The 27,121-nt window shown below is 37.9% G+C and overlaps 1 protein-coding gene across 3 annotated transcripts in view; it reads left to right on the top strand.

Moving 5' to 3' along the window:
- UBE2W (ubiquitin conjugating enzyme E2 W) overlaps positions 1–27,121 on the top strand; it is an 83,697-nt gene that overhangs the window by 21,324 nt on the left and 35,252 nt on the right. For all 3 annotated transcript variants that reach the window (XM_010365988.2, XM_010365989.2, XM_030937280.1), the window contains 2 exons: positions 16,615–16,706; positions 21,833–21,935. In XM_010365988.2, the coding sequence (XP_010364290.2) occupies positions 16,615–16,706; positions 21,833–21,935 (195 nt within the window). The remainder of the gene's footprint in view (positions 1–16,614; positions 16,707–21,832; positions 21,936–27,121) is intronic.

The following is a 27,121-nucleotide window of genomic DNA, read 5'->3' as shown; positions in this document are numbered from 1 at the left end:
TTTTAACCTATTTGTTATCAAAATGGTAATTTGTTTATTTGGTTGACTGAAACAGTTTGTACTAAAGCCAAATTTATTTTATTAGTTTTTTGGAACATTGTAAACCATTATAGTTGTTTAGGGATACGGATATATGGAAATAACACTAGCATTAGACGAAGATAATATAGAAAAGTACTAAAAACATAATGTGAATATAAACTATATATAAAACTATAGAAAAGTAATTACAGATGCATGATTGAATTAGGCTGAGCAGTATGTAAAAAGACTCCTAATATAGCTTTAACTTGTGAAAATGAGTAGAATAACCTAGGTTCTGGGATTTTTAAAAGGAACTTTATAAATCATTCAATAAGTAATGATTTAATTAATAATTAATTGATTTTTTTATTAACAAAAAAATAAGTCCAGAAGGTAACAAAACTTTCATACCTACACACTTACAGACCATATTATACAGCACTGTTCACAGTCAAGAAATGTGAACAGGGCTGGGTGAGGTGGCTCACGCCTGTAATCCTAGCACTTTGGGAGGCCAAGATGGAATTGCTTGAGGTCAGAAGTTTGAGACCAGCCTGGTCAACATAGTGAAACTCCATCTCTACCAAAAAATACAAAAAAATTTAGCTGGGTGTGGTGGCATGTGTCTGTAAGCCCAGCTGCTTGGGAGGCTGACGCAGGACTATTGCTTGAACCCGGGAGGTGGAGGTTGCAGTGAGCCAAGATTACGCCACTGCACTCTAGCATGGGTGACAGTGAGACCTTGTCTCAAAAAAAAAAAAAAAAGTAAATATGAAGATGAAGTATCAAATCATAACTGCATAAAATTTCATAATCACTTTCTGTTGCTATTGCTGTGAGCTCAGGTGTTGGGAATATCTGCTTAACATGCTGTATGACCCTCTGCATGAGCAGTTTGTCTCGCCTTTAAATTGCCTATTGCAGTAAAAAGTGATCTCTCACTATTCTAGTGTGTTTTTCATTGTGTTTTAGTGCAATACCGCAAACTTTGAATCAAACACCATGGAATCCATACAAAATGCCACTAGTGGTGCTGGAAGTACTCCAAAGAAGTAGAGAAAAGTCATGACATTACCATAAACAGTTGAACTGCTTGATATGTACTGTAGATTTGCAGTTGCGGTTGCCCACCATTTCAGATAGATGATTTCTCTTATAAACAGATGACATAAATTTATGGGATTGATAAATACAGCATAGTGCTGTAAATGTATCTCTTCCTTAATGATTTTCTTAACATTTTATTTTCTGTAGCTTACTTTATTGTAAGAACACACTATATAATATACACAACATGTTAATTGACTTTATGTAACTGACAAATAACGTAAGACTTCCGGTCAACAGGTTTATTAGTAGCTAAGTTTTGGGGGAGTCAGAAATTACATGTGGGTTTTCGACTGCTTGGGGCTTGGTTCCCCAACTCCCAAATTATTCAGCGGTTAACGGTATTTGTAATTCATACTTTTCAGAGAACTCTACTTGACAGAAGAAAACTATTCTCAGCGAATCTATGGTATCAATTGTATCCATCTGAGATGAGTTTATTAGAAAACTAGATTTTATGTTCACTGGAAAATATTGACCTCAGCAATAAAAATGGCAATGACAATGCAGTACATCTTTTCTAAAAAATACATTTATTAGAAGAATGTTCTAATAGTAATGCTCATTATATTACAAATCGCCAGATGTTTATTCCTTTGAGACTAAATCTGTTAGAAGGAAAGATTTAACCTAGGTATCTTTTTAATTCATAGAACTTAAAAGCTCTGGAAGCTACCTTTTGGTGTAGAGAGTTGAGCATCAATATTTATTCTAACAATATGATCTACTTAGCTATGTACCTGTTGTTTCCTTTTTTTTTTTTTTTTTTTTTTTTTACTCCTAAGCATTTGTATTGCCTCCCCTAATTTTATGGTATTCTTTAGTGTAAATTTTTAAGAATGGTGTTACTAAGTCATAGAATCAATATTTTCCTTTCTTTTTTGAGACAGGGTCTCATGCTGTCACCCATGCTGGAGTGCAGTGGCACAATCAGGGCTCGCTACAGCTTTGACCTTTCAGGCTGAAGCGATCCTCCCGGAGTCCTCAGCCTTCTGAGTAGCTGGGACTACAAGCGTGCACCACCATGCCCAGCTAATTTTTTATTTTTCGTAGAGATGGGGGTCTTAACTGTGTTGCCATAGATGGCCTTGAACTCCTAGACTCAAGCGATCTTCTCACCTTGGCCTCCCAAAATGCTGGGATTACAGGCATGACCCACCATGCCGGCTTTATTTACTTTATAAGAAAGTTGGTTACGGTAAACTGTTTTAGTATCATCTTTTATTGCTTTTTATTTCCCATTTTATTTTTTTCCTTATTGTCATCTGTCAATATTAATACTACTTTAATATGTTTATTTGGAACTTTAAGCTTGAAAATAGTTGTATCTGCCAGCCCATCTCATTGTATTCTTTCAGTAACAATCTGAGGTATTTAATTATGAAGATGCTAAGGTACACATTGTTACTTATCCAAAGTTGCATGTATTATACACTCCTACAAAATCAGAGATTAAGTTTCCAGTTAAATATATCTTGCTGGGCCAGGTGCAATGGTTCATACCTCTAATCCCAGTACATTTTGAGGCTGAGGCAGGAGGATCGCTTAAGGCCAGGAGTTAAATTCCAAACCTGGGCAGTATAGACCCTGTCTCTATAAAAAATAAACTAGCTGGGCATGGCGGCATACACCTGTAGCCCAGCTACTCGAGAGGCTGAGGCGGGAGCATTGCAGGGAGCTATGATTGTGCCACTATGTTCCATCCTGGGCAACTAAGACTTCGCCAAATAAATAGTCTAACCAACTATTTTATCTTTCTTGTCAGGCTGCTATACCTCAGTGCCTTAAACTGAGTAATTATAAACAACAGAAATTTAGTCTTCACAGTTCTGGAGGCTGGGAAGTCCAAGATCCAGGGTGCCAGCAGATTCAATAGTCCAGAATGACACCTTCTGACTGTGTCCTCACGTGGCAGCAAGGCAAATTAACTCTCTGTCTTCTTATAGGCACTAATCCCATTCACCAGTTTTCCACCCTCATGACCTAGTCACCTCCCCTCAAAGGCTCCAGTACCTTGGGAATTAGATTTCAGCATATGAATTTTGGAGGGATGTAAATGTTCAGACCATAGAATATCCCGTACAGCACCTAACTTACAGTCTTAAAGTTTGCATTTTGCTTACATTTTGAAGAAATACATGACATGACATACCCTAGTATACTAACACATAGTTTACATAGTTCTTTTGTGAGATTTGTAGTTCAATTTGTTGGTGAAACCAAACTTCCCACCTTTTGAAGGTGGCATTATCGGTCATTTTATTCAGCATATTTAATACTTTGTGCTAGACCCTGGCTATAGATTTTTCACCACATAACATGCTTTATGACATTTATGTAACTCTTAATTTATATATATACATATCAGAATCTTTGAAGGTAGCTTAGCCTGCCGAAACCTGGAAGGTAAAAAAATATGAATTGCATTTTTACAAGAAAAAAAAATTTATTCTTCCAAAGTAAAATAAAAACGGTTGGCTTAAATGAAACCATTAACTCTGTCAGGCTTAGTGCTAATTACTGCTTTTCATCTATGGCATGAAATGCAGGGATCAATGAGAGAAAGATACAGAACTGTATTTTATTTCATTCTGAGTCAAGGTTTTCAGAAAACAAATATTTCATCTGGAGTATTCATTTCCTGAATGCTAGACACATAACTTCTGAACTAGCTTGAGAAATTAAAATTTGATTCTGGGATTGTAAACTCTTCCCCTTGGAGCCAAGCAGGTTTAAGGTACATGTACATACACTGGATTCATGGTAGAGAGCATACCCACCCTAAAGAGGGCAGCTCTGTTTAAAGGGAATAGTCATTGTTCAGTTCTGGCTGGTTCTGTTGTTTTGTTCTGTCAATCTGAATGTTCACAGAAAACTTGAACTGGTCAGGTCCAAAACTAATCTTAATCTCAGCTGCCTCCAACCCTTCATAAACAGAGCAGCTACCTGTATTGCTCCTCTTTCCTCTCCCCTCCCTCTCCCTTCTTGTTTCTCCCCATCCCTCCTTTTTCCTTCCCCCTTCCTTTTTATCTTCCCCTTCCTCCACCTTTTCTTTCCTTTTTTTAAAAAAAAAAAAAAGACCAGGTCTTATTGTGTCGCCCAGGCTGGTCTTGAACTCCTGCCTCAGCCTCTCAAGTACTTGGGATTATAGGCCAAGAAGTCACCATGCCTGGCTTCTTCCTGTATTTCTTTTATAGTTAAGAACACTGTCATCGATCCAGACTAATACTCTGGGGTCAGCCTCATTTCTTCTCTTTCTCACTTTCCACATCCAGTTATCACCAAATCTAGTTCATTCTGCATCCTAATGAAGTCCTTTGATTCCTCTAGTTGTTCATTAGTAATGTCTCAACTCTAATTTTTTTTCTAGTAGTTTTCAGCCTGTCTTCAGTCTTACCTTCTGCAGTACATCTGCCACACTGTTGTCAGGATGATCATATTTTTATTTTTAAAAAAATTTTACACATGTTTAATGTTGAATATTAGAAAATATAGATTCCTGGAAAGAAAAATCACTGCCCCAAGGAGATCACTGGACGGTGAGATTAAGGGGTGATTTTAATTTTTAAAAATGTGTATTTTTTCCTGTATAGACGTAACACCTGTTGAAAACACAATCGCTTGTAAAGGCTCTAATTCTATACTCAGCATCTAGCTGATCTCTTCTTTCTGATATTTTACATGTCATTTATCACCACCTTTCTCTCACCTTTATCCTTCTCTTCATTATTTACATATGCAGAAGTTTCTCCTGAGAAACACCTGCCTCTGCCTCAGTTCTGCTACCACCCTGTTGCTTTCTTTCTCTTCACAAATGTAAGAGTGTCCAAAAAAGAAAAAAAGATAATGAAACATGCATACAGAAAAATTTAAAAATCATAGGTAAGGCTGGGCATGGTGTCTCACACCTGTAATTTCAGCACTTTGGGAGGCTGAGGTGGAAGGATTGCTTGAGCCCAGGAGTTGAAGACCAGCCTGCGCAACGTGGCGCAACCCTGTCTCTACAAAAATTAGCAGGGTTTGGTGGTACGTGCCTGTGTTTCCAGCTACTTGGGAGACTGAGGTGGGAAGATTACCTGAGCCCAGGAAGCAGAGGTTGCATTAAGCCGAGATTGCGCCACTGTACTCCAGCCTGGGCAACAGAGTGAGACCCTATCTTTAAAAAAGTTAAGTAAAAATATACAAATGAAAATCATAGGTGAATATTTTAAAGAACATTTATAAAATACTCACATTGCTTAAGGAATAAAAGTTGCCATTATCTTTGAAGCCCCTTCTGTGTCCTGCTTTTTTTTTTTTTTTTTAATGTCCTGCTGATTGTACCTCACTACTTCCACAGTAAATTGCAGTCTTGGATTTTATGTTTGTGATCCTTTATTTTTCCTTATAGATTTACTTTGAGCAATATATTTTGTTTGTTTTTAAACTTTAGATAAATGGACTCATACTGTTAGTAATTCTTTGTGACTTTTATCATTTCAAGATTAATCCATCTTTGTAGCAGTACATTTGTAAGGCTAAGTAAGTAGTATTTCATGGTATAAACTATCACACTTGATCAGTTTTACTCCTGACATGTTATGAACAGTCCTGCTTTAAATGTTGTAACACATTTTCATGGTTTTCTCTTAGGGTATTGACCTACAAGTGCAAGTGCTAGGTTATGGCATGTCTGTTCCATTTTACTAGATAATGCCGTACTGTTCCAAAGTAATTACATCAGTTTATGCTCTTACTGGTAGTACCTGAGTTCCAGGGATACCACATCCTCCCCAACACTTGACTTATTTTGGTGAAAGGTACTCCTTATATTTCTATTTTCTATTTCCTTAGCTAATAAGAATAATTGAGTATGATTGTATATGTTTTGGGGCCATTTGTGGCTCTTCTATTAAATGCCCATTCTTACCTTTTGACTGTTTTTCAATTTGGTTATCCTTTTGTTTGCTTTTTGGTCTGCTTGAGCTGTTACTGAGGTGTTAATAATGAAATCTTCTGTGAAGATAGTCTTGTAGATTTTCCTTTGCTTATCTGTTTTGAGTTTGTTATTAAGTGTATACAGGTTTTATGCTCATGGTGACTATATCATTATATAGTTATTCTCTATCTTTTATTATTTTTGACCTTAACATTTATTTCACTTGATACTAATATAACGATGCTAGCTTTGTTTCTTAAAACTTCTAGTATCTTTTTTTTATGCTTTGACTCAGAACCTTTCTGTGCTCTTAACATTTTAGTAATATCTTTTTAAAAATCTCGAATAGCTATACTTTTTAACCAATCTAATATTCTCTACTGTTTACTCAAGAACTTAGTCCAATTTTTAATGAGTAACTGATATAATAGGATTTATTTCTTTCCTTTTAAGTGCTTTTCATTTGTCATTTCTTCCTATGTCTGTGTCTTTCCTTGTTTTGAATTGTTTTCTTTTTCTGTGTTCTCATTCTATTTTTCCTACCTCTACTAGTTTGGAAGTTGCGCACAATTTTTTTTTTTTTTTTTTTTTTTTTGAGACGATGGAGTTTTGCTCTTGTTGCCCAAGCTGTAGTGCAATGGCGCGATCTCGGCTCACTACAATCTCCGCCTCCCAGGTTCAAGCGATTCTCCTGTCTCAGCCTCCCAAGTAGTTGAGATTACAGGCACCCGCCACTACGCCCAGCTGCTTTTTGTATTTTTAGTAGTCAGGGTTTCACCAAGTTGGCCAGGCTGGTCTCAAGCTCCTGACCTCAGGTGATCCACCTGCCTTGGCCTCCCAAAGTGCTGGGATTACATGCGTGAGCCACCGCTCCTGGCCTACAATTTTTTTTAGATGTTACTTTAGCTGTTTTTTTGCATTTATTTTACTGTTTTTTATTGAAAACGTTTTGTTATGAAAAATCTCAAGCGTGCAGAAAAGTAGAAACAATGTAACACCTCTGTAGCTTTTGTGTAGATTCAACAATTAACATTTTCCATATTTGCTTTTTCTTTGTTGTTTAATACACTTTTTTTTGCTTGTGTTGACAGCTTTATTGAGAAATAATTCACATAACATACTCATCCATTTAAAATGACTTAATATATTCGTGGAGTTGTGTAACTATCACCACAGTCAATTTTAGATCAGTTTGATAAATGTTTTTACTGAAATACAACAAACAGGAGTGTGCACAAATCTACATGTAAAGTTCATATATTCACAAAGTGAATACACCTTTGTAATCACCATACATAAAAAAATAGAATGGTAGCTCCACCTTGGAAGCCTCCCTTATGTCCATTCCTAAGCACTGCTTCCTCTCTCTCCTAAAGGTAATCACATCCTGATTTCTTTTTTGTTTTTCTTTTGAGACAGGATCTCACTTTGTCACCCCTGTTGGTGTGCAGTGGTGAGATGACGGCTCACGGCAGCCTCCAATTCCTAGGCTCAGGTGTTCCTCCCACCTTAGTCTCCTGTCTCCTGAGTAATTGAGACCATAGGCACACACCACCATACCTGGCTAATTTTTTTATTATTTGTAGAAACATGGTCTCCCTATGTTGCCCAGGCTAGTTTCAAACTCCTATATATTGTAAGTATTCACATATTTTAGTGCTGAGTACTAATGTGTTTGGTGGTGTGCTGCTTTATAAACGTTTTTTTAAAATCTAAAAAATTTTTAATTTTGAAACATATCTGCCTCAAGAGTTTTTTCTTTTTCTTTTTTTTTTGAGATGGAGTTTCGTTCTTGTTGCCCAGGTTGGAGTGCAGTGGTGCAATATTGGCTCACTGCAACCTCTGCTTCCCAGATTCAAATGATTCTCCTGCCTCCGCCTCCTGAGTAGCTGGGGCTACAGGCATGCGCCACCACACCTGGCTAATTTTGTGTTTTTAGTAGAGACGAGATTTCACCATGTTGGTCATGCTGGTCTCGAACTCCTGACCTCAGGTGATCCACCCACCTCAGCCTCACAAAGTGCTGGGATTATAGGTGTGAGCCACTGTGCCCAGCCAAGAGTTGTTTCATAAGGAACTGTGGGCCTGTATTGTTTTATTCAGTGTTTAGATGTACATACTTTTTTAAGTATCTGCCCACCATTGTTTCATCTCAGATCTGTCCCTTTGTATCATTTTCCAGAAGGAATTCAGGGTTTATTCTTTTGTTGGTTACTGTTGGTAGGAAACTGTTTTGTCTGCACATATCTTTATTTCATCCATTTTTAAAAAAACTTAGTTTTGTTTGGTATAGGAGTTTAAATTGGCGGTTAGTTTTACTTACATAAAATATATTTTTACTGATTTCTAGTGCTGACATCATTGTTCTTAAAATGGTAGCCTTATTTCTATAACTTTGTAGGTAATCTATCTTTTGTCTATGGCAATAGAATTAGCTCTTTTTAATTGGTGTTTTATGCTTTCACAGTGATGTTTAAGTTTAGATGTCTTCTATTTATGCTGCTTAGATTTAATTGGGCTTCATTAACCTGAAGGCTGATGTCTTTAACAATTCTGGGAGATTCTCAGGCATTATTATTATTGTTGTTGTTATTATATTTTTTGAGATGGAGTCTTGCTCTGTCGCCAGGCTGGAGTGCATTTGCGTGATCTTGACTCACTGCAACCTCCGCCTCCTGGGTTCAAGCGATTCCCCTGCCTCAGCCTCCAGAGTAGCTGGGACTACAGGCACGCACCACTACGCATTACTATTTAAGAAGCATTTATAGAAAATGTTGCTTTCTGTTCTCTAACTTGTTTTTTGTGTGTGGTTTTTTTTTTTTTTTTTTTTTTTGGTCTCTCTACCTTTCTTTCATGTTTTCATTATCTATTTCTCTGAGTTACATCCTGGATAATTTCTTCATACCATCTTCCTCAGTAGAAATTCTTTCTTCACCTGTGGTTAGTTTCTTTACCCATTGAGGTTTTCCTTTTTTCTTTTAAAGAGACAGGGTCTCTCTTTCTGTCACTCAGGCTGGAGTGCAGTCGCTAGATCATAGCTCACTATAACCTAAACTCCTGGGCTCAAGAAATCTTCCTGCCTCCGTTTCCTGAGTAGCTAGGACGACAGGCGTATACTACCACCATGCCTGGCTAATTTTTAATTTTTTTGTAGAGATGTGGTCTTGAGGTGTTGCCCAGGTTGGTATTATACACATGGTTGCAACTGATCTTCCTGCCTTGGCCTCCCAAAGTGTTTGGATTACAAGCGCAAGCCATTGTGCTGAGTCAAAAAACTTTTATTTAGATGTAATTTACATGCCATAAAATAGTCCCATTTCTACACTCAATAATTTTAATTTATTTACACTGTTGTGCAACCATACCCATAATTTAACTTTAGAAATCTTTATCATGCCCAAAAAGCAACCTTTGTGTCCATAAGTAGTCACTCTCCATCACCCCATTCTCCTTTCCCAGCCCCTGGCAACCACCAGCTTACCTTCCGTCTCTATAGATTTGTCTATTATGGAATTTTCATATCAGTGGAATCATACAATATGTGGTCTTTTGTGACTGGCTTCATTCAAAAACATAATGTTTTTGAGGTTCATTTGTGTTGTAAAATGCGTCAGTACTTCATTCTTTTTGAAGGTGAAATAATATTCCATTGCGTGGTTGTAACATTTTGTTCATCCATTCTTCAGTTAGCGGGCATTTGGGTTGTTTTTTGGCATTATGAATAATGCTGCTATGAATGTTTGTGTATATGTTTTTGTGTGAATGTGTTTTCGTCATCCATTGAGTAGTTTATTTTTTAATTATACAGAAAATACACTTCTACATTTTTGTAAAAGAGCCAAATAATATAAAGAAAGGTATGTAGTGCATACAGTATGTCTTCTTTCTCCACTGCCATTTCCAACTGTAAAATAATTGAGTGTGCTTTTCTTTGGTCTTTTGTATGCATTTATATATTTGTGTAATTACATCTCTTTTATTTTAAGATAAAATACATGTATTTTTGAGGCTTGCTTTTTCTTTATTTCAGTATGTTTTGGAGTTCTTTATTTTTTTGTCAGTACTCAGGTGCATGTCGTTCTTAGCGGTTGCATAGTCTTAGTTTGCTATGCCATAATTTGTGTAATTTACCTATTGACATATATTTCTAGATGTTGTTTTACAGCGAAGCTATTTTATATGTATCTTTCTGCCATTCTGAGTAGTGAAATTGTTGCCTCAAAGGATAGAACTTGGATTTTTCCAGGATTTATATTTGTATTTGTTTCTGCCAGTTACTTTGAGGCCACCACTTCCTGGACTACTTTTGATTAAATCCTTGCTTAATGTTCTCAGGTAGCAGGAATTCAGGCTATGAATCCATGTGGGTTGAGTTACGAAATTTCAGGGGAGAATTTTTTTCTTCCTTCACCCATTGCTAAGTTTAAAGTAGGCAAATATCATTGTTGTCTCTTTGCCCATTTTCTTGTTGACCTTTACATTGAGGGATCATAGTTTCAGGTAACTCCTCTGTTAGCATCTTCACTTTGGTTTAGTATTGGGTTTGTTTGAAATCTCCATGGCAAAATCCAGTCGTAATCCTTACATTTCAGAGTTCCTGCGTTCACTTTGTCTTTGTTTTCTCTGTAATTATCCACGGTATATACTGTGCCGTTGTGCTGGAAAAGAAAGTCTGGTTAGTCCTTGAAACATATTCTTCCTTGGCTTTCTGCATACCACAGTCCTGGTTTTTCTCCTCTCACCACTCTTCTTTTGGACACTACTGTACTCTGAAAGCATGGAGAAATTATTGGCACATTTGTCTCCTTTTGTGGGCTGCGGGCTTTTACTAGCAGAAATCATTAAGTCCTGACACTTTTTGCATTTCTGTCAGACTTTTGAAAAGTTTAGCTTAAACTAAGAATGAATACCTGTATTGCATTCTCTTTCCTGAAAGGGAAAACAGTTTCATTAAGTAACTGTTAGAAATGTCATCAGAATTCAGTAGGAGGGAAAATGCTTCCTTGCTCTGCATGAGTTTAGTTCTGTTTAAAAAAAAAAAAAGTAAAACTAATTTGTTGCCTCACATTTCCCTCTGAAAGGAGAAATGGCTGCTGTTAGAATTGTTTAATGTTGTTAGGGAAAAATAATATCTACTTATTAGTGCAATGCTATTAATATTAACGTGTATGGTATTCCTGTTTTTTCCATCGTGCTCTCCTGTTTTTAACCTTCCATCTTTAGTTGGTTGTTAGATGAAATTGGAGAAAATGTTCTTGGTCATTTTATATACAGTTGTATTAGCAACCATTATCATATATTCCCACATTTTTAATGTTTTTTCTTCACTTTGTATTTTTTCCTTCCCTGAATGTTTCTACCTTTTAGGATAGTTTCTCAGAGTGTCAAGTTGAGATAAAACTTTACAAAATGTGAGACCTATGTGCCTCCCCTATCCCCTTAATTTGCTTTATTTTTCTTCAAATTTTAATATATCATGTAGTACAGTGGACTTACTACAGGGGTTGAGGAGAAAATTTATGTAACATCAAAAGGATGCTCAAGAGATTAACATACCCACTTTTCCCTGTGTTGCACTGTCACCTGTCCAAGAATCACAGTGAAGGTTGCTTCACATCAAAGGTCAATCAGATGTTTGCATAGGACTGTGACCTTTGTAACAACATCACTTCAGCCTCTGACTGCTTTTTGCAACTAATCAGACTGATTGTGGGCCACCACTTCATTACTTGAAGTGAACACCAAGTTGCCAATGGGAAACCTCTAGGGGGTATTTGAATCCAAGAAGATTCTGTATCTGGGCACCCTTTACCATTATGTTCAGGAGACCAGGGATAATTATACCAATAAAGTGCTTTTTTAGTTTGCTTTTGTTTTCTTGTGTTTTGCTTGGTAGTTAAGCAGATTGATTCTCCTTTATGTTCTTGCTTCTACTAAGAAGGGTTATTCTTCTTGACTTAGTAAAGTTCTCAAGATCTGGAAGATTTCCGTAGCAGTGTTTCCCAAAATGTGGTCCTTGAAACAAGGCTTGAGACGATCTACACTCAAAGGATTCTATTATCTTTGGAAACCTCTTTTTTGTTGTTGGGAGTTTTTTGTTTACTTTATTTTATTGAGATGGAGTCTTGCTCTGTAGCCCAGGCTGCATGCATTCATGTGATCTAGGCTCACTGCAACCTCTGCCTCCCGGGTTCTAGCTATTCTTGTGCCTCAGCCTCCCGAGTAGCTGGGATTACAGGCGCATGCTACCACTCCTGGCTAATTTTTGTATTTGTGGTAGAGACGGGGTTTTGCCATGTTGCCCAGACTGGACTTGAACTCCTGACCTCAGGCATTATATGCTCATTGACCTCCCAAAGTGCTGGAATTACAGGCTTGAGCCACCGTGCCTGGCCTTGTTTAGTTTTATTAGAGACAAGTTCTTGCTGTGTTGTCCAGGCTGGACTCCAACTACTAGACTCAAACGATTCTCCTGCCTCAGCCCCTTGAGTAGCTGGGACTACAGGCATGCATCACTGTGCCCAGCTATTTTTGGAACCTCTTTATGTCATCTTCTTCCCTTTGGACAATCACTGTACAAGTTAGTATATGAAAAGTTTTGTTGAAGAAGCCAGTTCTTCTCTGTTTGACCCAGTTTTTTAAAAAAATGTATGTGATCACAGAACCCTCATTTGTATCAGTAGAAAATAATTAAAACCTTGTTTTAACATAGAAATTTGCTTAAATTTGTCTTTATTCAAAACAAATTAAGCAAATTTGAAGTCCATTACAGTGATGCACAACACAGTTTTCTATCTGTAGTGGTGTTGGACGGCTAAGCTTACTTTAAGTGTCATAAATTGAAGACCTAGAAACATTACTTACTGATAGTAATATTTCACCGTCCAGAAAAAAACAAACCAATTTTTAAGCAGAGAACTCTTAAGAAATGAACAGATATCCATATTCGTCTTCTTCACTTTGAGAAAAGACTTAACGCTGGGTGCAGTGGGTGGTGCCTGTTGTCCCAGCTACTTGGAAAGCTGCGGCAGGAGTTCTGGACTGTAGTGCGCTATGCCATTTGGGTGTCCGCATTGAGTTCAGCATCAATATGGTGACCTCCCAGGAGCAAGGGACCACCAGGTGTGTCTCAGGAGGACGGGTGAACGATCCAGGTCAGAAACAACAGGTCAGATCTCCCATGCCAATCAGTAGTGGGATTGTGCCTGTGTACTCCAGCCTGGGCAACATAGTGAGACCCTGTCTCTGAAGAAAAAAAAAAAGTCATATTAAGAATCTTTATAATCTTGCATGCAATTTTAATAACATTACTTGATTTTAAAATTTATGATCTTGCATGAAATTATAATATTTGGTTTTAAAATTCATAAATTAGGGACTACTGTGTTTTGTTTTTTTTGTTTTTGCCTTGTTGTACCCTGGAAAAGCATGTCCACTGATAACAGGGGAAGAAGTATACAATAAAAGCTGTACAAATAAGTATGCAAAATACATAGCCATTTTAGGATACCTAGTATGTAGGAAGAAAACCTTAACATATCTCAGATCATAATATGTTGTATTTTGATGTTCTACTATAAATGATGAAAACAATAACCTTGAAATATTAAACTATGTGCAGGTGATCCTATTTAAGAAAATGAATAGTAGATTATGTATTAAAATTACTTTAAAAAATTTTATAAGATCTTTTTAAAATTTTATTAATATTTTCTTTTTTCTTCTGATTTCATTATTATCACAAAGCATAAAATTTTTGAAAGGCTTTTTGTATAAAGGGTTACTTTTAGAGTTTCTCTGGAAAGCTTGTCTGTGAAATGACATTCTTTAAGGATTTTGGAGAACTATGGCTTTTTTTTTTTTTTTTTTTTTTTTTTGAGACACAGTCTCACTGTGTCACCCAGGCTGGAGTACAGTGGCGCAATCTCAACTCACTGCAACCTCTGCCTCCTGGGTTCAAGCGATTCTTCTGCCTCCACCTCCTGAGTAGCTGGGACTACAGGCATGCGCCACCACGCCCGGCCAATTTTTTTAGTATTTTTAGTAGAGACAGGGTTTCACCATGTCAGCCAGGCTGGTCTCAAACTCTTGACCTTGCGATCTGCCCACCTTGGCCTCCCAAAGTGCTGGGATTATAGTCATGAACCACCGCGCCCAGCCAAACTATGGCTTTTATAATTAGAAAGCAGCAAAGGAAGCACTGCTAAAACTTTTAAGCACTTTTAACTCAAGCTATTAAGACCTTACGCAAGTTGAGCATCCCCAATCTGAAATGTGAAATGCTCCGAAATCTGAAACATTTTGAGTAGCAATGTGACACTCAAAGGTAATGTTCATTGGAGCATTTCAGATTCTGGCTTTTTAGATTTGGGATGCTCAGCCAGTAAATCCGAAACAGTTCTGGTCACAAGCAGTTCAGATAATGGCTACTTGACCTATAACCTCAATACAGTAGCTATGACGTCTTGATGTTGTATAGGTAACTGCCTATTCTTCATAACTACTTTACAGCATCAGTGTTGAAATATTTTTTCCAGTGTGGAAGAAATCGGTTTGTTTTGTGAACCGAAACTTCAAAGCTTTTTTTTTTTTTTAAGTGTAAGATTAGCCATTATGCAAAACTTACTGGTCAAGCAGTTAATAAAATACACATATTCCATTGAAGAGTTTTGTACCTTTCAGTTTTTGTACATAACAAGGCAATTATAAACTCCGAAAGTTTCTTTGCTTCTTTTGATTATGATTTTTTATTCTATTTTTTGTTGTATTTTTGAGACAGAATCTCACTGTAACTTAGGCTGTAGTGCAGTGGTACAACTATAGTTTACTGCAGCCTTGGCCTCCTGGGCTCAAAAGATCCTCCTACCTTATCCTCTGAAGTAGCTGGGAGTACAGGTGCATGCCCCTACACCTGGCTAATTTTTTATTTTTTATTTTTTTGTAGAGAGAGGGTGTCACTATGTTACCCAGGCTGATCTCAAACTGCTGGGCTCAAGCAGTTTTCCCGCCTCTCCCTCCCAAAGTGCTGAGATTATATTCATGAGCCACCACATGTAGCCTACTTTCTTTCCTTCATAAATCTGCCGGTCTTTGGGAACTCACGTTAAAAAATTCTAAAAGCTTTTCTAGCTGTAGTTTGAGCATCAGACTGAACTTTCTCCTCTTTTGCAGTTTGCTTGTATTTTAAAAGCAAATCAGGACTGACACACTGGCTCACACCTGTAATCTTTTGAGAGGCCAGGGTGGAAGGATCACTTGAGGCCAGGAGTTTAAGACCAGCCTGTGCAACATAGTGAGACCCCGTCTCTACAAAAAAAAAAAAAAAAAAAAAAAATTTTTTAAATTAGCCAAGCATGGTGTTGCACACCTATAGTCCTAGCTACTCAGGAGACTCAGGCAAAAGGATGGCTGGAGCCCAGAAGTTCCAGGCTGCAGTAAGCTAGGATTGTGTCACTGCATGCCTGCCCGAGTGATAGAATGAGGCCCTGTCTCTTAAAAAATAAACAACAACAAACCTACTCAAACTTTAAGCAGCTACTGTAGCTGTTGTACTTGGTGAGATTGAAGATCCAGTCCTGGAGTTCCTGGAACATCAGAGGATGTGATTCTTCCAGAATCTTTTTGTTGAGCAAAGACTGCCTCTTTTTGACTTGTGACGAGGTCTTACTGGAAAGAAAGGTCATGTAGACCTCCTTTGCCTTTTCCTGCATCTGCTTATCTTGCATTAAAAAAAGAAATCTTTACATGCTAGCCAAAACAAAATATTTTCTTCATTGAATTTCTTTTTAAAAAATTTCCTAAATTTTGTCATGGCTTCTAGATCTTCCACCAGATTATCCAGGAAAGCCACCCATTTGGCTGTGCTCTTGAGGCGCTGGTGGCTGCTGCCAGAACTACTATTACTGTCATGGATGTGTTTACTGGTTTATAGGAAAGAATATTATAATGCATACAGATGAAGAGATGCATGAGGGAAGGGATGTGGAGCTTCCATGTCCTTTCCAGGTGTGCCACCCTCCAGGAAACTCCAAATATTCAGCAACCTGGAAGCTCTAGTGTTGAAATAGTTTGACAGTAGATTGTGAATTATAGGACAGGCTATTCAAATTTTGAGCAATATTTGTATAGAATATATAAGGGGCTAGTAAAGAGAAAGGTATGAACATTTGGAGGAAATGTAATTATTTCAGATTGTAGAAGGATATTATCAAGGATAACTAGAAGGATGTTATGTTGTTTTTTTAAAAGTACAGGCTGAGTGTGGTAGCTCACACCTGTAATCTCAGCACTTTGGGAAGCTGAGGTCGGGAGAATTGCTTGAGGCCAGGTGTTCAGTATCAGCCTGAGCAACAAAATGAGACCCCCATCTCTACCAAAAAAAATTAGCCAGGCATTGTGGTGTGTGCCTGTAATCTCAAGCTACTTGGGAGGCTGAGGTGGGAGGATTCCTTGAGCCCAGGAGTTTGAGAATGTGGTGAGCTGTGATCACACCACCGTACTCCAACCTGGTGACACACACCTAGTCTCAAAAAAAAGGACAAATTATTATTGATGTTCTTTTCTAGAAACGACTACAGAAAGAACTGTTGGCTTTGCAAAATGACCCACCTCCTGGGATGACCTTAAATGAAAAAAGTGTTCAAAATTCAATTACACAGTAAGTATTTAATGTTTAAAGTGCTCTTTCTTTCTTTTATTATCAATAATGTATGAATGTTCACCCACTTTTTAAAACTACAAAATTATTTTCACATTTCATTTTATTCTCTTTCACCAAGAGAGAAATACAGTAAACAGATCTTACTCTGTGCATTTATATATATAATCAATTTTGTTTTACAATGTTATAAACATTGTTGCATAATTTGTAAAGCTGTTTTTAGACTATATTTGGTACATTTTTTTAAAGTTTTGTTTAACTGAGTAGCACTGACTTTGTGATGTGATCCTCATCTATAATATTAAAGAACTGTTTGGTGTGAGGTTTTATCAAATTAAAAATATGTATCTATTTAGGCATATGAAGAGAGTAATAGTCAAGAGGTATCCCATGCCCTAAAAACATTAATTGCATCCTGTACAGAAGGGCAGCTAAGTGAAAGTGTGACTCTCAGCAGTCGTTTAATAATTTTGTTAGACAGTGGTAAATGTTCTGAAATCGTGGAGAAATCTAAAATAATTTATCCTCCACTTAGAAAAACCTCTAAAAAGAAAAGGAAAAGTAGCCAATAAGATAAAAATTGACTATAAACCAACTTGTAGGACAAATGAGCCAATTCATATATTTGGTGTAGTCTAGGTCCAGGGAGTAAAAATGACCAAAATTCATATAACTTACCCTTTCAGAAGGAACAGTTTTGGGTACCTTTGACTTTGGCATTTGTATCAGTACTTAAGACAGGGGTCAAAGCTTTAAGAACAAGAATATTACGAATGGATGTATAGACTCTTTTGGAAAAAAAAAAATGTAATACACTTCTTTAACTCTGCAACAATCACTTAAAAATACTGTTGAATTCTAAACTGATTTTTTGTATATATCATACATAGAAAATATAAAACTCTTGTTCTAAAGCAACCAAAAGTGGAGCATACATTTAGAGTGGCATTTGTTGCATATTGTTAAACAAATGAAACTGACTCTTTTTTCATCCCGATGCAGATTATATCCCATTTTAATCTTTTTCCTCTCTCCTTTTATTAATCTACCTCAGAGTATCCTATAACAACTGTCCCTGTAGTTCTCAGGGAAACTGATAATAATGAGATTACTTCTTCTTTCATCCTTTATTTTTTTGGGAGGATGGGGAAACCACATAACATAATAATTTATAAAAAGTTAAACGTTTTAAATTTTTACAAATAGAAATGCTTTAATAGATTACCAGGTAGTTATACCACAAATTATAACAGCCAAAGCAACAATACCTTTGTTGTAGAGTAAATCCTATCATATCAAGATACTGGTCAGGTAAGAATTTTTCTTTTAATTTATTGTAAATGAACCGTAAAATTTTTACCTTTGTGCCATCTTCTAGGCTATAAAAATAGTCTTATAAAGAATCAGATTGTTAAGAGTATATGAAATGTGGATATGGATGTGGAAGATCCATTAAGAGGATGATGATGAAAGCACATTAAGCAGCTTTCTGATGGGCACAAAAAGTAGAATGAAGAAGATCTGGTATTTGAGAGCACAACAGGGTGACTATAGTCAACAGTAATTTATTGTGCATTTTCAAATAGCTAAAAGTATAATTGGATTGTAACAGAAAGGATAACTGCTTGAGGTGATGGATACCTCATTTACCCAGGTGCAATTATTATGCATTGTGTGCTTGTATCAAAATATCTCATGTGCCCCATAGATATATACACCTACTTTGTACCCACAAAAAAATTTTTTTTTTAGTTTTCTGGAAGAAATTTGGTAGCATATATTGAGGCCTTAAAAAATATGAACACTATCCTGTTTGACCCACCACACACCATCCTAAGAAAGTAACGATCTAGAAAAAGACTTAGAACCAGCTATACTAATTTCAATATTACTAATTCTAGGGATAATTTGGGAATAGTGTAAATGTCAATAATATGGAAAAGGTTTGTCAAGGCAGTGCAGTGAAATAGCATCACTTGAATTATAGTCTATAGTCAGCATGTAAGGTAAAAATTTTGTATAGTTATAATTACCTTTGAAAAATCCTTTAAGAAGACCTTATTAGTATGTATCCTCTTTATTAATAAATCCACCAAAGCCAGTTTTTCCTCCAGAGTGGAATAGATGATTGTGTCTTTGATTAACAACCATGATGTGTGAAGAAATAAAAAAATTCTAATGCTTAAACATTAGAATTAGAGTACTAGGTACTCACAGGTGTTGAAGAACTGAGATTAATTGAGAGAACAACATGTGTAGTCTCATTGCATCCTTACTCTGGGGCATATGCTTGTGATTGGAATCATAAACCCTGATGGTTTAAATTGATGTAATTTAAGTGTGCACAAAATGCAGCTACTCGGCTGCCATTTTGTATAGGCTTTGATGGTATAGGAAACAGCAAAATTACTAGAATGAAATATACCTCCAAAAATTTTAACAGTGGTTGTCACTGGGTGATTTTTATTTCTACTTTTCTGAAGTTTCTACAATGAACATATCTTACTTTTTTAACTAATAAAATCTTATTAGGCCTGGCATGGTGGCTCATGTCTGTAATCTCATGCTTTGGGAGGCTGAGGTGGGGCGGGAGGATCCCTTGAGCCCAGGAGTTCAAGACGAGCTGGACAACATAGGGAGATCCCATCTCTAGTGAAAAAAAAATTTTTTTTAAGTTGGCTGGATGTGGTGGTATGTACCTGTGGTCCCAGTTACCTGGGAGTCTGAGGTGGGAGTCACTTGAGCCCAGGAAGTCAAGGCTGCAGTGAGCCCTGATTGCACCACAGTTCTCCAGCCTGGGTGACAGAGTGATACCTTGTCTCAAAAAAAAAGGGTTATTAGAAAGTACCATGCACAGGCCAGGGCGCAGCGGTTCACACCTGTAATTCCAACACTTTGGGAGGCTGAGGCAGGCAGATCACCTGAGTTCAAGAGTTCGAGACCAGCCTGAACAACATGGAGCACCACCCCCTATACTAAAAATACAAAAAATTAGCCGGGCATGGGTGGTGCATGCCTGTAATCCCAGCTACTTGGGAGGCTGAGGCAGGAGAATCACTTGAACCCAGGAGGTGGAGGTTGTGGTGAGCCGAGATTGTGCGATTGCAAACCAGCCTGGGCAATAAGAGCAAAACTCTGTACCAAAAAAAAAAAAAAAAAAAGAAAGTACCATGCACAGCGTTGAAAGTTATGCTGTCTTTGACCTCATGTAGTATCTGCATGTCGTGCAGATATTACGAGGATTGATGAGATACTTGGTTAGCTCTTTATTTTTAAAAGCTGTGCTTGTTTGTATAGGTCACATGTTCATTTATGTTGTGTGTCCTCAAATTGCCATATAAACAGAATGAAAGACCACCATTTTTCCTGGGAATATTACTCTGCCTAGTGGATGTGGGTGGAAAAACAAGAAAGGAATTTCGAAGATTAAGAAGGACCTAATATATAAAGAGATAGTTTTTTGTTTTGTATGCAGCTTTTGCATTGCATGTAATTTACCATGTATTGACTCTGAGTCAGGAATGTGCTAAGTTTTTTACTTATGTAGGGTCGTTTATCTCCAACAACACTATGAGGTGATTATCTTCTGTTTTATTATTGAGGTAGTTAAAACTGGAGAGATAACATAACTTCTCACACAACGAGTTAAGATTAACTATAACTGCCACTTCAGTATAACTTCAGTTATAACTGTCTGATTTCACTATAAAATGTTGTCTCTTGGGTCTGTGGTCGTATCTTTTATTACCATGTATGGTACTCAGCATGCATTCTTAAAATGAATAGCCATGCTCTTAAGAGTCTGTATACTGTAGCTGATTTATTTTAGAGTATAGGTACATTTATTAGTTTACATAATCCTAAGTTCATAGTATGCGTGGTAATGACTAGAATCCCAACACTGTGTTTTCTGTCTTCCTTTTGTTTTCTTGTATTTTAAGTACAAGAAACTTTAATACTTGAAAAGTTCAAGAGAATTGCCTAGGTGTACAATAATTATAAGTGACAGAGCTATAATTAGGAACACATTGTTAATGACTTCAATTCACTTTTGCTTCTAATGCTGCCCTGTTATCTTTGCTGTCATTATCCCTTATTCTTCCCCCCATCTTAAAGAAAATAACAAGAAATAGTGTATACACTATAAATAACAACACATTTATGTTTATGATTGTTATATATGAAAACAAAGTAGGCTTGCATAGATGCCATAGAAATGGGCTTCATTAAACAATTGAAACATAGTGAGAGATAAAGGAAAGGCAGTACAAAGCCTTGCTTAATCGTCAGAGCAAGTGGAATGATGTCAGTTTAGCTCCCTTTACCCTGTTAATCTTCTCTAGAATGTTGATGAGAAAAATAAATCTGACAGCTACGGTTCTCTGTAGTCATTGTCTATACATGTTTCTCCATGGCTTCCACCAGTTATAATCAGAAAGACAGTTGATTAGTTTGATGTTATGTATAGAATACTTAATATCAGCATTGTAGAAATGGTACTTTGAAAAAATAAGGTAATGTAAATCAATTAGGAAGAGCACAGGCTTGGGTGTCAGCGCACCTTAGTTTGAGATTTGTTTGTTCGTTTATTTTGAGACAGTCTTGCTCTGTAGCCCAGGCTGGAGTGCGGTGGCATGATCTTGACTCACTGCAACCTCTGTCTCCTGGGTTCAAGCGATTCTCCTGCCTCAGCCTCCTGAGTAGCTGGGATTACAGGTGCACACCACCACGCCCAGCTAATTTTTGTATTTTTAGTAGAGACCAGTTTCACCATGTTGGTCAGGCTGGTCTCAAACTCCTGACCTTGTGATCCACCTGCCTCAGCCTCCCAAAGTTCTGCAATTACAGGTGTGAGCCACTGCGCCTGGCCTTGGGTTTTTATTTTGTTTGCTTTTTTAGACCTATCTTTTGCTAGCTGTCTGACCTTGATCTGGTGGTTTCACCCCTGAGTGTCAGAGAAGGTCATGAGAATTAACAGTGAGAGAGTTATTGGGAGGCTGGCATGTGCTGTTACACATAAACAACTATTGTCCCAGTGCTTAGTGTATAGGAAGTACTTGGTGTCCTCTTTTCTCCTCCTTACCCCAGTATCTTAAGTTTTTAATTTGCCTTTTCTATTCTAGGTGGATTGTAGACATGGAAGGTGCACCAGGTACCTTATATGAAGGGGAAAAATTTCAACTTCTATTTAAATTTAGTAGTCGATATCCTTTTGACTCTCCTCAGGTAATTGCCTTGCTTTAAATTTTTTTTTTTTTTTTTTTTTTTTTGTATTTTTAGATAGCTAAATGCCAGAGATGTTTGACTCAGTAAAAACATATAAGTCATTTATATGTATGTAGATGGATTTGTTATTTCCTTATTCGTAATATAATCAAGATATGAACATTACACTTTATTGGGATTAGGGCTTTACTACATTTTGCGTCTAAAATTGTTTGTTTCTTATCCATAAATACTAGCAGAAAAGGGAATAGAAATCTAACCAGGCCTCTAGGCCCGGGGTCCCCAACCTCTATGCTGGACTGGTACTGGTCCCTGTCCTGTTAGGAGTCGGGCCACACAGGAGGTGAGCACCATTACTGCCTGAGCTCCGCCTCCTGTCAGATCAGCAGTGACATTAGATTCTCATAGGAGTACAAGCCTTATTGTGAACTGCACATGCGAGGGATCTAGATAGTACGCTCCTTATGAGAATCTAATGCTTGATGATCTGAGATGGAACACTTTCATCCCAAAACCATCATCCAACCCCCAACCCTATCTGTGGAAAAATTGTCTTCCGCCAAACCAGTCCCTTGTGCCAAAAAGATTGGGGACCACTGCTCTAAGCCATTGGAGAAGTTGGCATTTTGGAATAACTGGAGGCACCTCTCCTAGGTCAGATGATAGAATCACATGGTGAAGAGAAAAGTTCTCTGTTGGAAGGAGTACTTTGATTTTGCATTGACATGCTGTCTTTGCAGCCTTTTAGTACTGGAATGGCAGAGTACATCACCAGATGTTAAATTTCTAAACATCGGCCCAAAGTCTGTTTATTACAATTTGATGCCCAGTCAGTTTAGTTAATAACTTAATACTTAGACAAGGGTTAATGGTGGTAGAGGAATGTTTTTTGAGAGCTGTTTAACTATGGTAAATGATTAATCAGAGATTAGAGAAAGGAAGACTCTAGGATGACTTCCAGGTTTCTGGCTTGGTAATATAAGTAAATGAGTTACTATAATTACTTATTCTTCAGAGAATTATTGTAATAAAGCACTTCATTTTTAAAATTTGAGGCTTGTGAGATCCGTTGGCTAAAATGGTAAGATGTAATGCCAGCTCTCTCTAGTATTGCTAGCAAATGAGCTATTCTGTAAAATAGAACCAAATACCTGAAATATTTCCTAGATACTGAAAATTTAGCTTGTAGGTGCTGAAGTGTACTATTTGGGGGAAGATCTTATTTCATTGCCACTTTAAACAATATACCAAACACAGCTTAATCTTTTCTTAGTTATGTAAGAGAAGAGATAGAAGTCAGTTACTGTATCATGCTATAAGTAAAGAGGTAATTGTTTTAAAGCATAGATTTAAATGGATACTGACTCCTTAAGTTCTGAAATTTTCATGTGAGCAGAAAACTACCAAGACTTTTAGGACTTTTTTTTTTATCATTTTCATAAAAATTAAAGTGAAAGGGATTGTGCTATTGTGACCACCTCTAGATGTCTATAGTAAGCATTTGTAGACTGTAATAAAAAGTCAAAACAAATATTTTCTCTCCAGAAGATTGTCATCACTTTTGTTGTTTTCTGGCTGGTCAGCAGCATTTCTGACTATAAATGTGTGGAGACAACTGGATCTCAGTCTGTTTTCATCGATCAGCCTATTTGTCTACATTCATCTAAGTTCATTGATGGTATGGGAAGGAAGAATATTTCACACCAACTCAGAAGCTTTTGACTAGGGAGATATTGGGGGAGGGCTTACTCTGGGAACTTACCAATTTTTCACCAGAGGAAAATAGTATTTCTGTAAGCATGAAACCAAGTCAAAAACGTTTTCTCTAAACTCTTTCCTTAATATTGAATTCTAAATCAAATATCAAACTTAAACATTATGTTGAATTTCTTCTTTAATATTTCTGTAAGTTACAGCATTTGTTATAAATTCTCCCTATCATCCTACTTCAAATTCATTTTATCCTCCTTCCCTGGTTTTATTTCTGCCTGCTCCTCTAACATTGGTGTTATCCAGGTTCTTTATTCAGCACTGTGTTACTCTTCTCACTCTTCTTTCACCTTCAGTCACCTTAAGCAGCTAACTCAGATCTACAGCTCTGGGAACATCTCTTTTTTTAAGGCTTAATTTCATACCGTTGTTGAAATACTTGAGTACCTCCAGACATCTCAAATTTAACACAACTAAATTTGACCTTTCCAATAACGAAGCACATTTTGTTTTTCTTTATCCTGGGTTACTGTCCACCTATCTATCTTGTGTTCAGTTTTTCTCTTTTCCACACCCCTCCTTCCTACATTTGAAAAGTAGCCCACTCTTTTCTTAATGTCAGTGCTATAGTGTGGTTTTTTGTTTGTTTGTTTTTGTTTTGTTGTTTTTGAGACAGAGTCTCACTTTGTCACCCAGGTTGGAGTGCAGTGGTGCAGTCTTGGCTCACTGCAACCGCTGCCACCTGGGTTTAAGTGATCCTCCCATATCAGCTTCCCAAGCAGCTGGGAGTACAGGTGCATGCCACCACACCCAGCTAATTTTTATATTTTTTGTAGAGATGGGGTCTTGCCATGTTGCCCAGACTAGTCTCAAGCTCCTGGGCTCAAGTGATCAGCCCACCTCCTTGGCCTCCCAAAGTGCTGGGATTACATGTGTGAGCCACCATGCCTGGCCTAGTCCAGGTTTTTATCTTTTAATTGAACCATTACAGTAACTTTTAGTTCTTTGGATTCCTATGCATCCTTTCACGGTGCCATTAGATTTCTTTGAAGGCACAGTTATCTCTTTGGTTACATACCACACACATGCACATGCACACACACACAACACACACACAGACACACCCCACTCCACCCCCCCCCCCATATACACACACACAGTCTCACTCCACCATCCCCAGAATTCCCCACCTCCTCACAGTAAAACCTCTTAATGTTTATTTCCTATGGAATCTAGTTTTTAGCCTGGCATTCAAGTCCCTGTGTAGTCACATCCAAACTTGACTTTTTCTGCACCTGCATGCATTCTTTATGGTAATATTTCTATAGTACTTCATAATTTAACTTCCATTCTGATTTTGTCTTCTAACATCTTTTAATGAAGTGGTTAGGGGAGGTAGATTCATCCTCATTTTATATGTGAAGAAATTGAAACTTGTAGAAGTGAAGTGCCTTGTTCATGTTTTAATACCTAGTTTATAGAACAATCAAGACCCAAACCCAAGTCTTTCCTTTCCTCCTTTGCCATACTGCCAATTAGATGAGAGTACCAGTATGGGAAAAAATGCCTATTTATCTATGTAGTAATTTTCTCTCTGAAAGTGAAAGATTATATGTGGAATGAATGATACCTTTGAAAGCTCTAAGCCAGTTATTCTCACTCTTTTTGAAATATAAGGATTCCTTTTTTAATTTACTTTTTGGTGGGGTGGGTGGGGCAGAGACAGAGTCTCCCTCTGTTATCTGCCTGTGCTGTGGTGTAATCATAGCTCACTGCAGCCTCCAACTCCTGGACTCAAATGATCCTTCCACCTCAGCCTCCAGAGTAGCAGGGACACAGCCATGTGCCACCATGCCTAGCTTGGTTTTTTATTTTGTTTTTTTGTTTGTTTGTTTTTATTTTTTTGAGATAGAGTCTCTCTCTGTTGGCCAGGCTGGAGTGCAGTGGTGCTATCTCTGCTCACTGCAACCTCTGCTTCCTGGGCTTAAACCGTCCTCCCACCTCAGCCACTCCGAGTATCTGCAACTACAGGTATGCACCACCATGCCCGGCTAATTTTTTTTGTATTTTTGGTAGTAGAGACAAGGTTTCGCCATGTTGGTCCACCCGGTCTTGAACTCCTGTCCTCAAGTGATCCGCCCGCCTCGGCCTGTCAGAATACTGGTATCATAGGCACGCCCAGTGAGGATTCCTTTTTAATATCAGTTAATTCTGTAGCCCCTCACATGGCATAGAGGTTGTATATTCTAATATCCATTGATTGGGAAAATGGCAGCACTACTCTTAGGCCAGTAATAATTCAAAATTTTTTAAAAGGTATTTATACATAATCTATATAGTTTTAACATAATTATAAGGGGTCAAACATCAATGTTTGATGGGCTTATAGACTTCAAGATTTTTCCAATAACTGAAACTTTCCAGAGATCCACTGCGCTGGGAAAGTGGCTGGAACCAGTCCTCTAGGGCAGTAAAATTCCCCCAAAATTTTATTTGATGAAACTCTGTAGCATTAGCACTTGTTAGATAAATTAGTCTTTCATCTTTCTGACTGGGCATGGTACTCATGCCTGTAATCTAGGCACTTTGAAAGGCCAAGGCAGGTAGATCACTTCAGCCACCTGCTGTTTGAGACCAGCCTGGGCAACGTAGGGCAACCCCATCTCTAAAAAAAAGAAAGAAAGGGGCCGGGCGCGGTGGCTCAAGCCTGTAATCCCAGCACTTTGGGAGGCCGAGACGGGCGGATCACGAGGTCAGGAGATCGAGACCATCCTGGCTAACACGGTGAAACCCCGTCTCTACTAAAAAATACAAAAATCTAGCCAGGCGAGGTGGCGGCGCCTGTAGTCCCAGCTACTCGGGAGGCTGAGGCAGGAGAATGGCGTAAACCCGGGAGGCGGAGCTTGCAGTGAGCTGAGATCCGGCCACTGCACTCCAGCCCGGGCGACAGAGCGAGACTCCGTCTCAAAAAAAAAAAAAAAAAAGAAAGAAAGAAAGAAAGGGCCGGGCGTGGTGGCTCAAGCCTGTAATCCTAGCACTTTGGGAGGCTGAGACGGGCGGATCGTGAGGTCAGGAGATCGAGACCATCCTGGCTAACACGGTGAAACCCCGTCTCTACTAAAAACTACAAAAAACTAGCCGGGCGAGGTGGCGGCGCCTGTAGTCCCAGCTACCTGGCAGGCTGAGGCAGGAGAATGGTGTGAACCCAGGAGGCGGAGCTTGCAGTGAGCTGAGATCCGGCCACTGCACTCCAGCCTGGGTGACAGAGCGAGACTCCGTCTCAAAAAAAAAAGAAAGAAAGAAAGAAAAAGAAGTCTTTCATCTTTCCATGCAATGAGCAGTACTGAGTTTATCACTAGTTACAAAAGTAGAATTTGGAAAATACTTCTAGAATAGATCAATCTCATTGTGAAATTATTGCTTTTGTACCTTTAAATGAGATCGATAAGACTGTTACACATCATTATGGTTTGTTG

The sequence above is a fragment of the Rhinopithecus roxellana genome, chromosome 9, assembly GCF_007565055.1.
Source record: "Rhinopithecus roxellana isolate Shanxi Qingling chromosome 9, ASM756505v1, whole genome shotgun sequence".
In the NCBI taxonomy this organism is placed as follows: domain Eukaryota; kingdom Metazoa; phylum Chordata; class Mammalia; order Primates; family Cercopithecidae; genus Rhinopithecus; species Rhinopithecus roxellana.
This window is presented reverse-complemented; position numbering and strand designations above follow the sequence as displayed.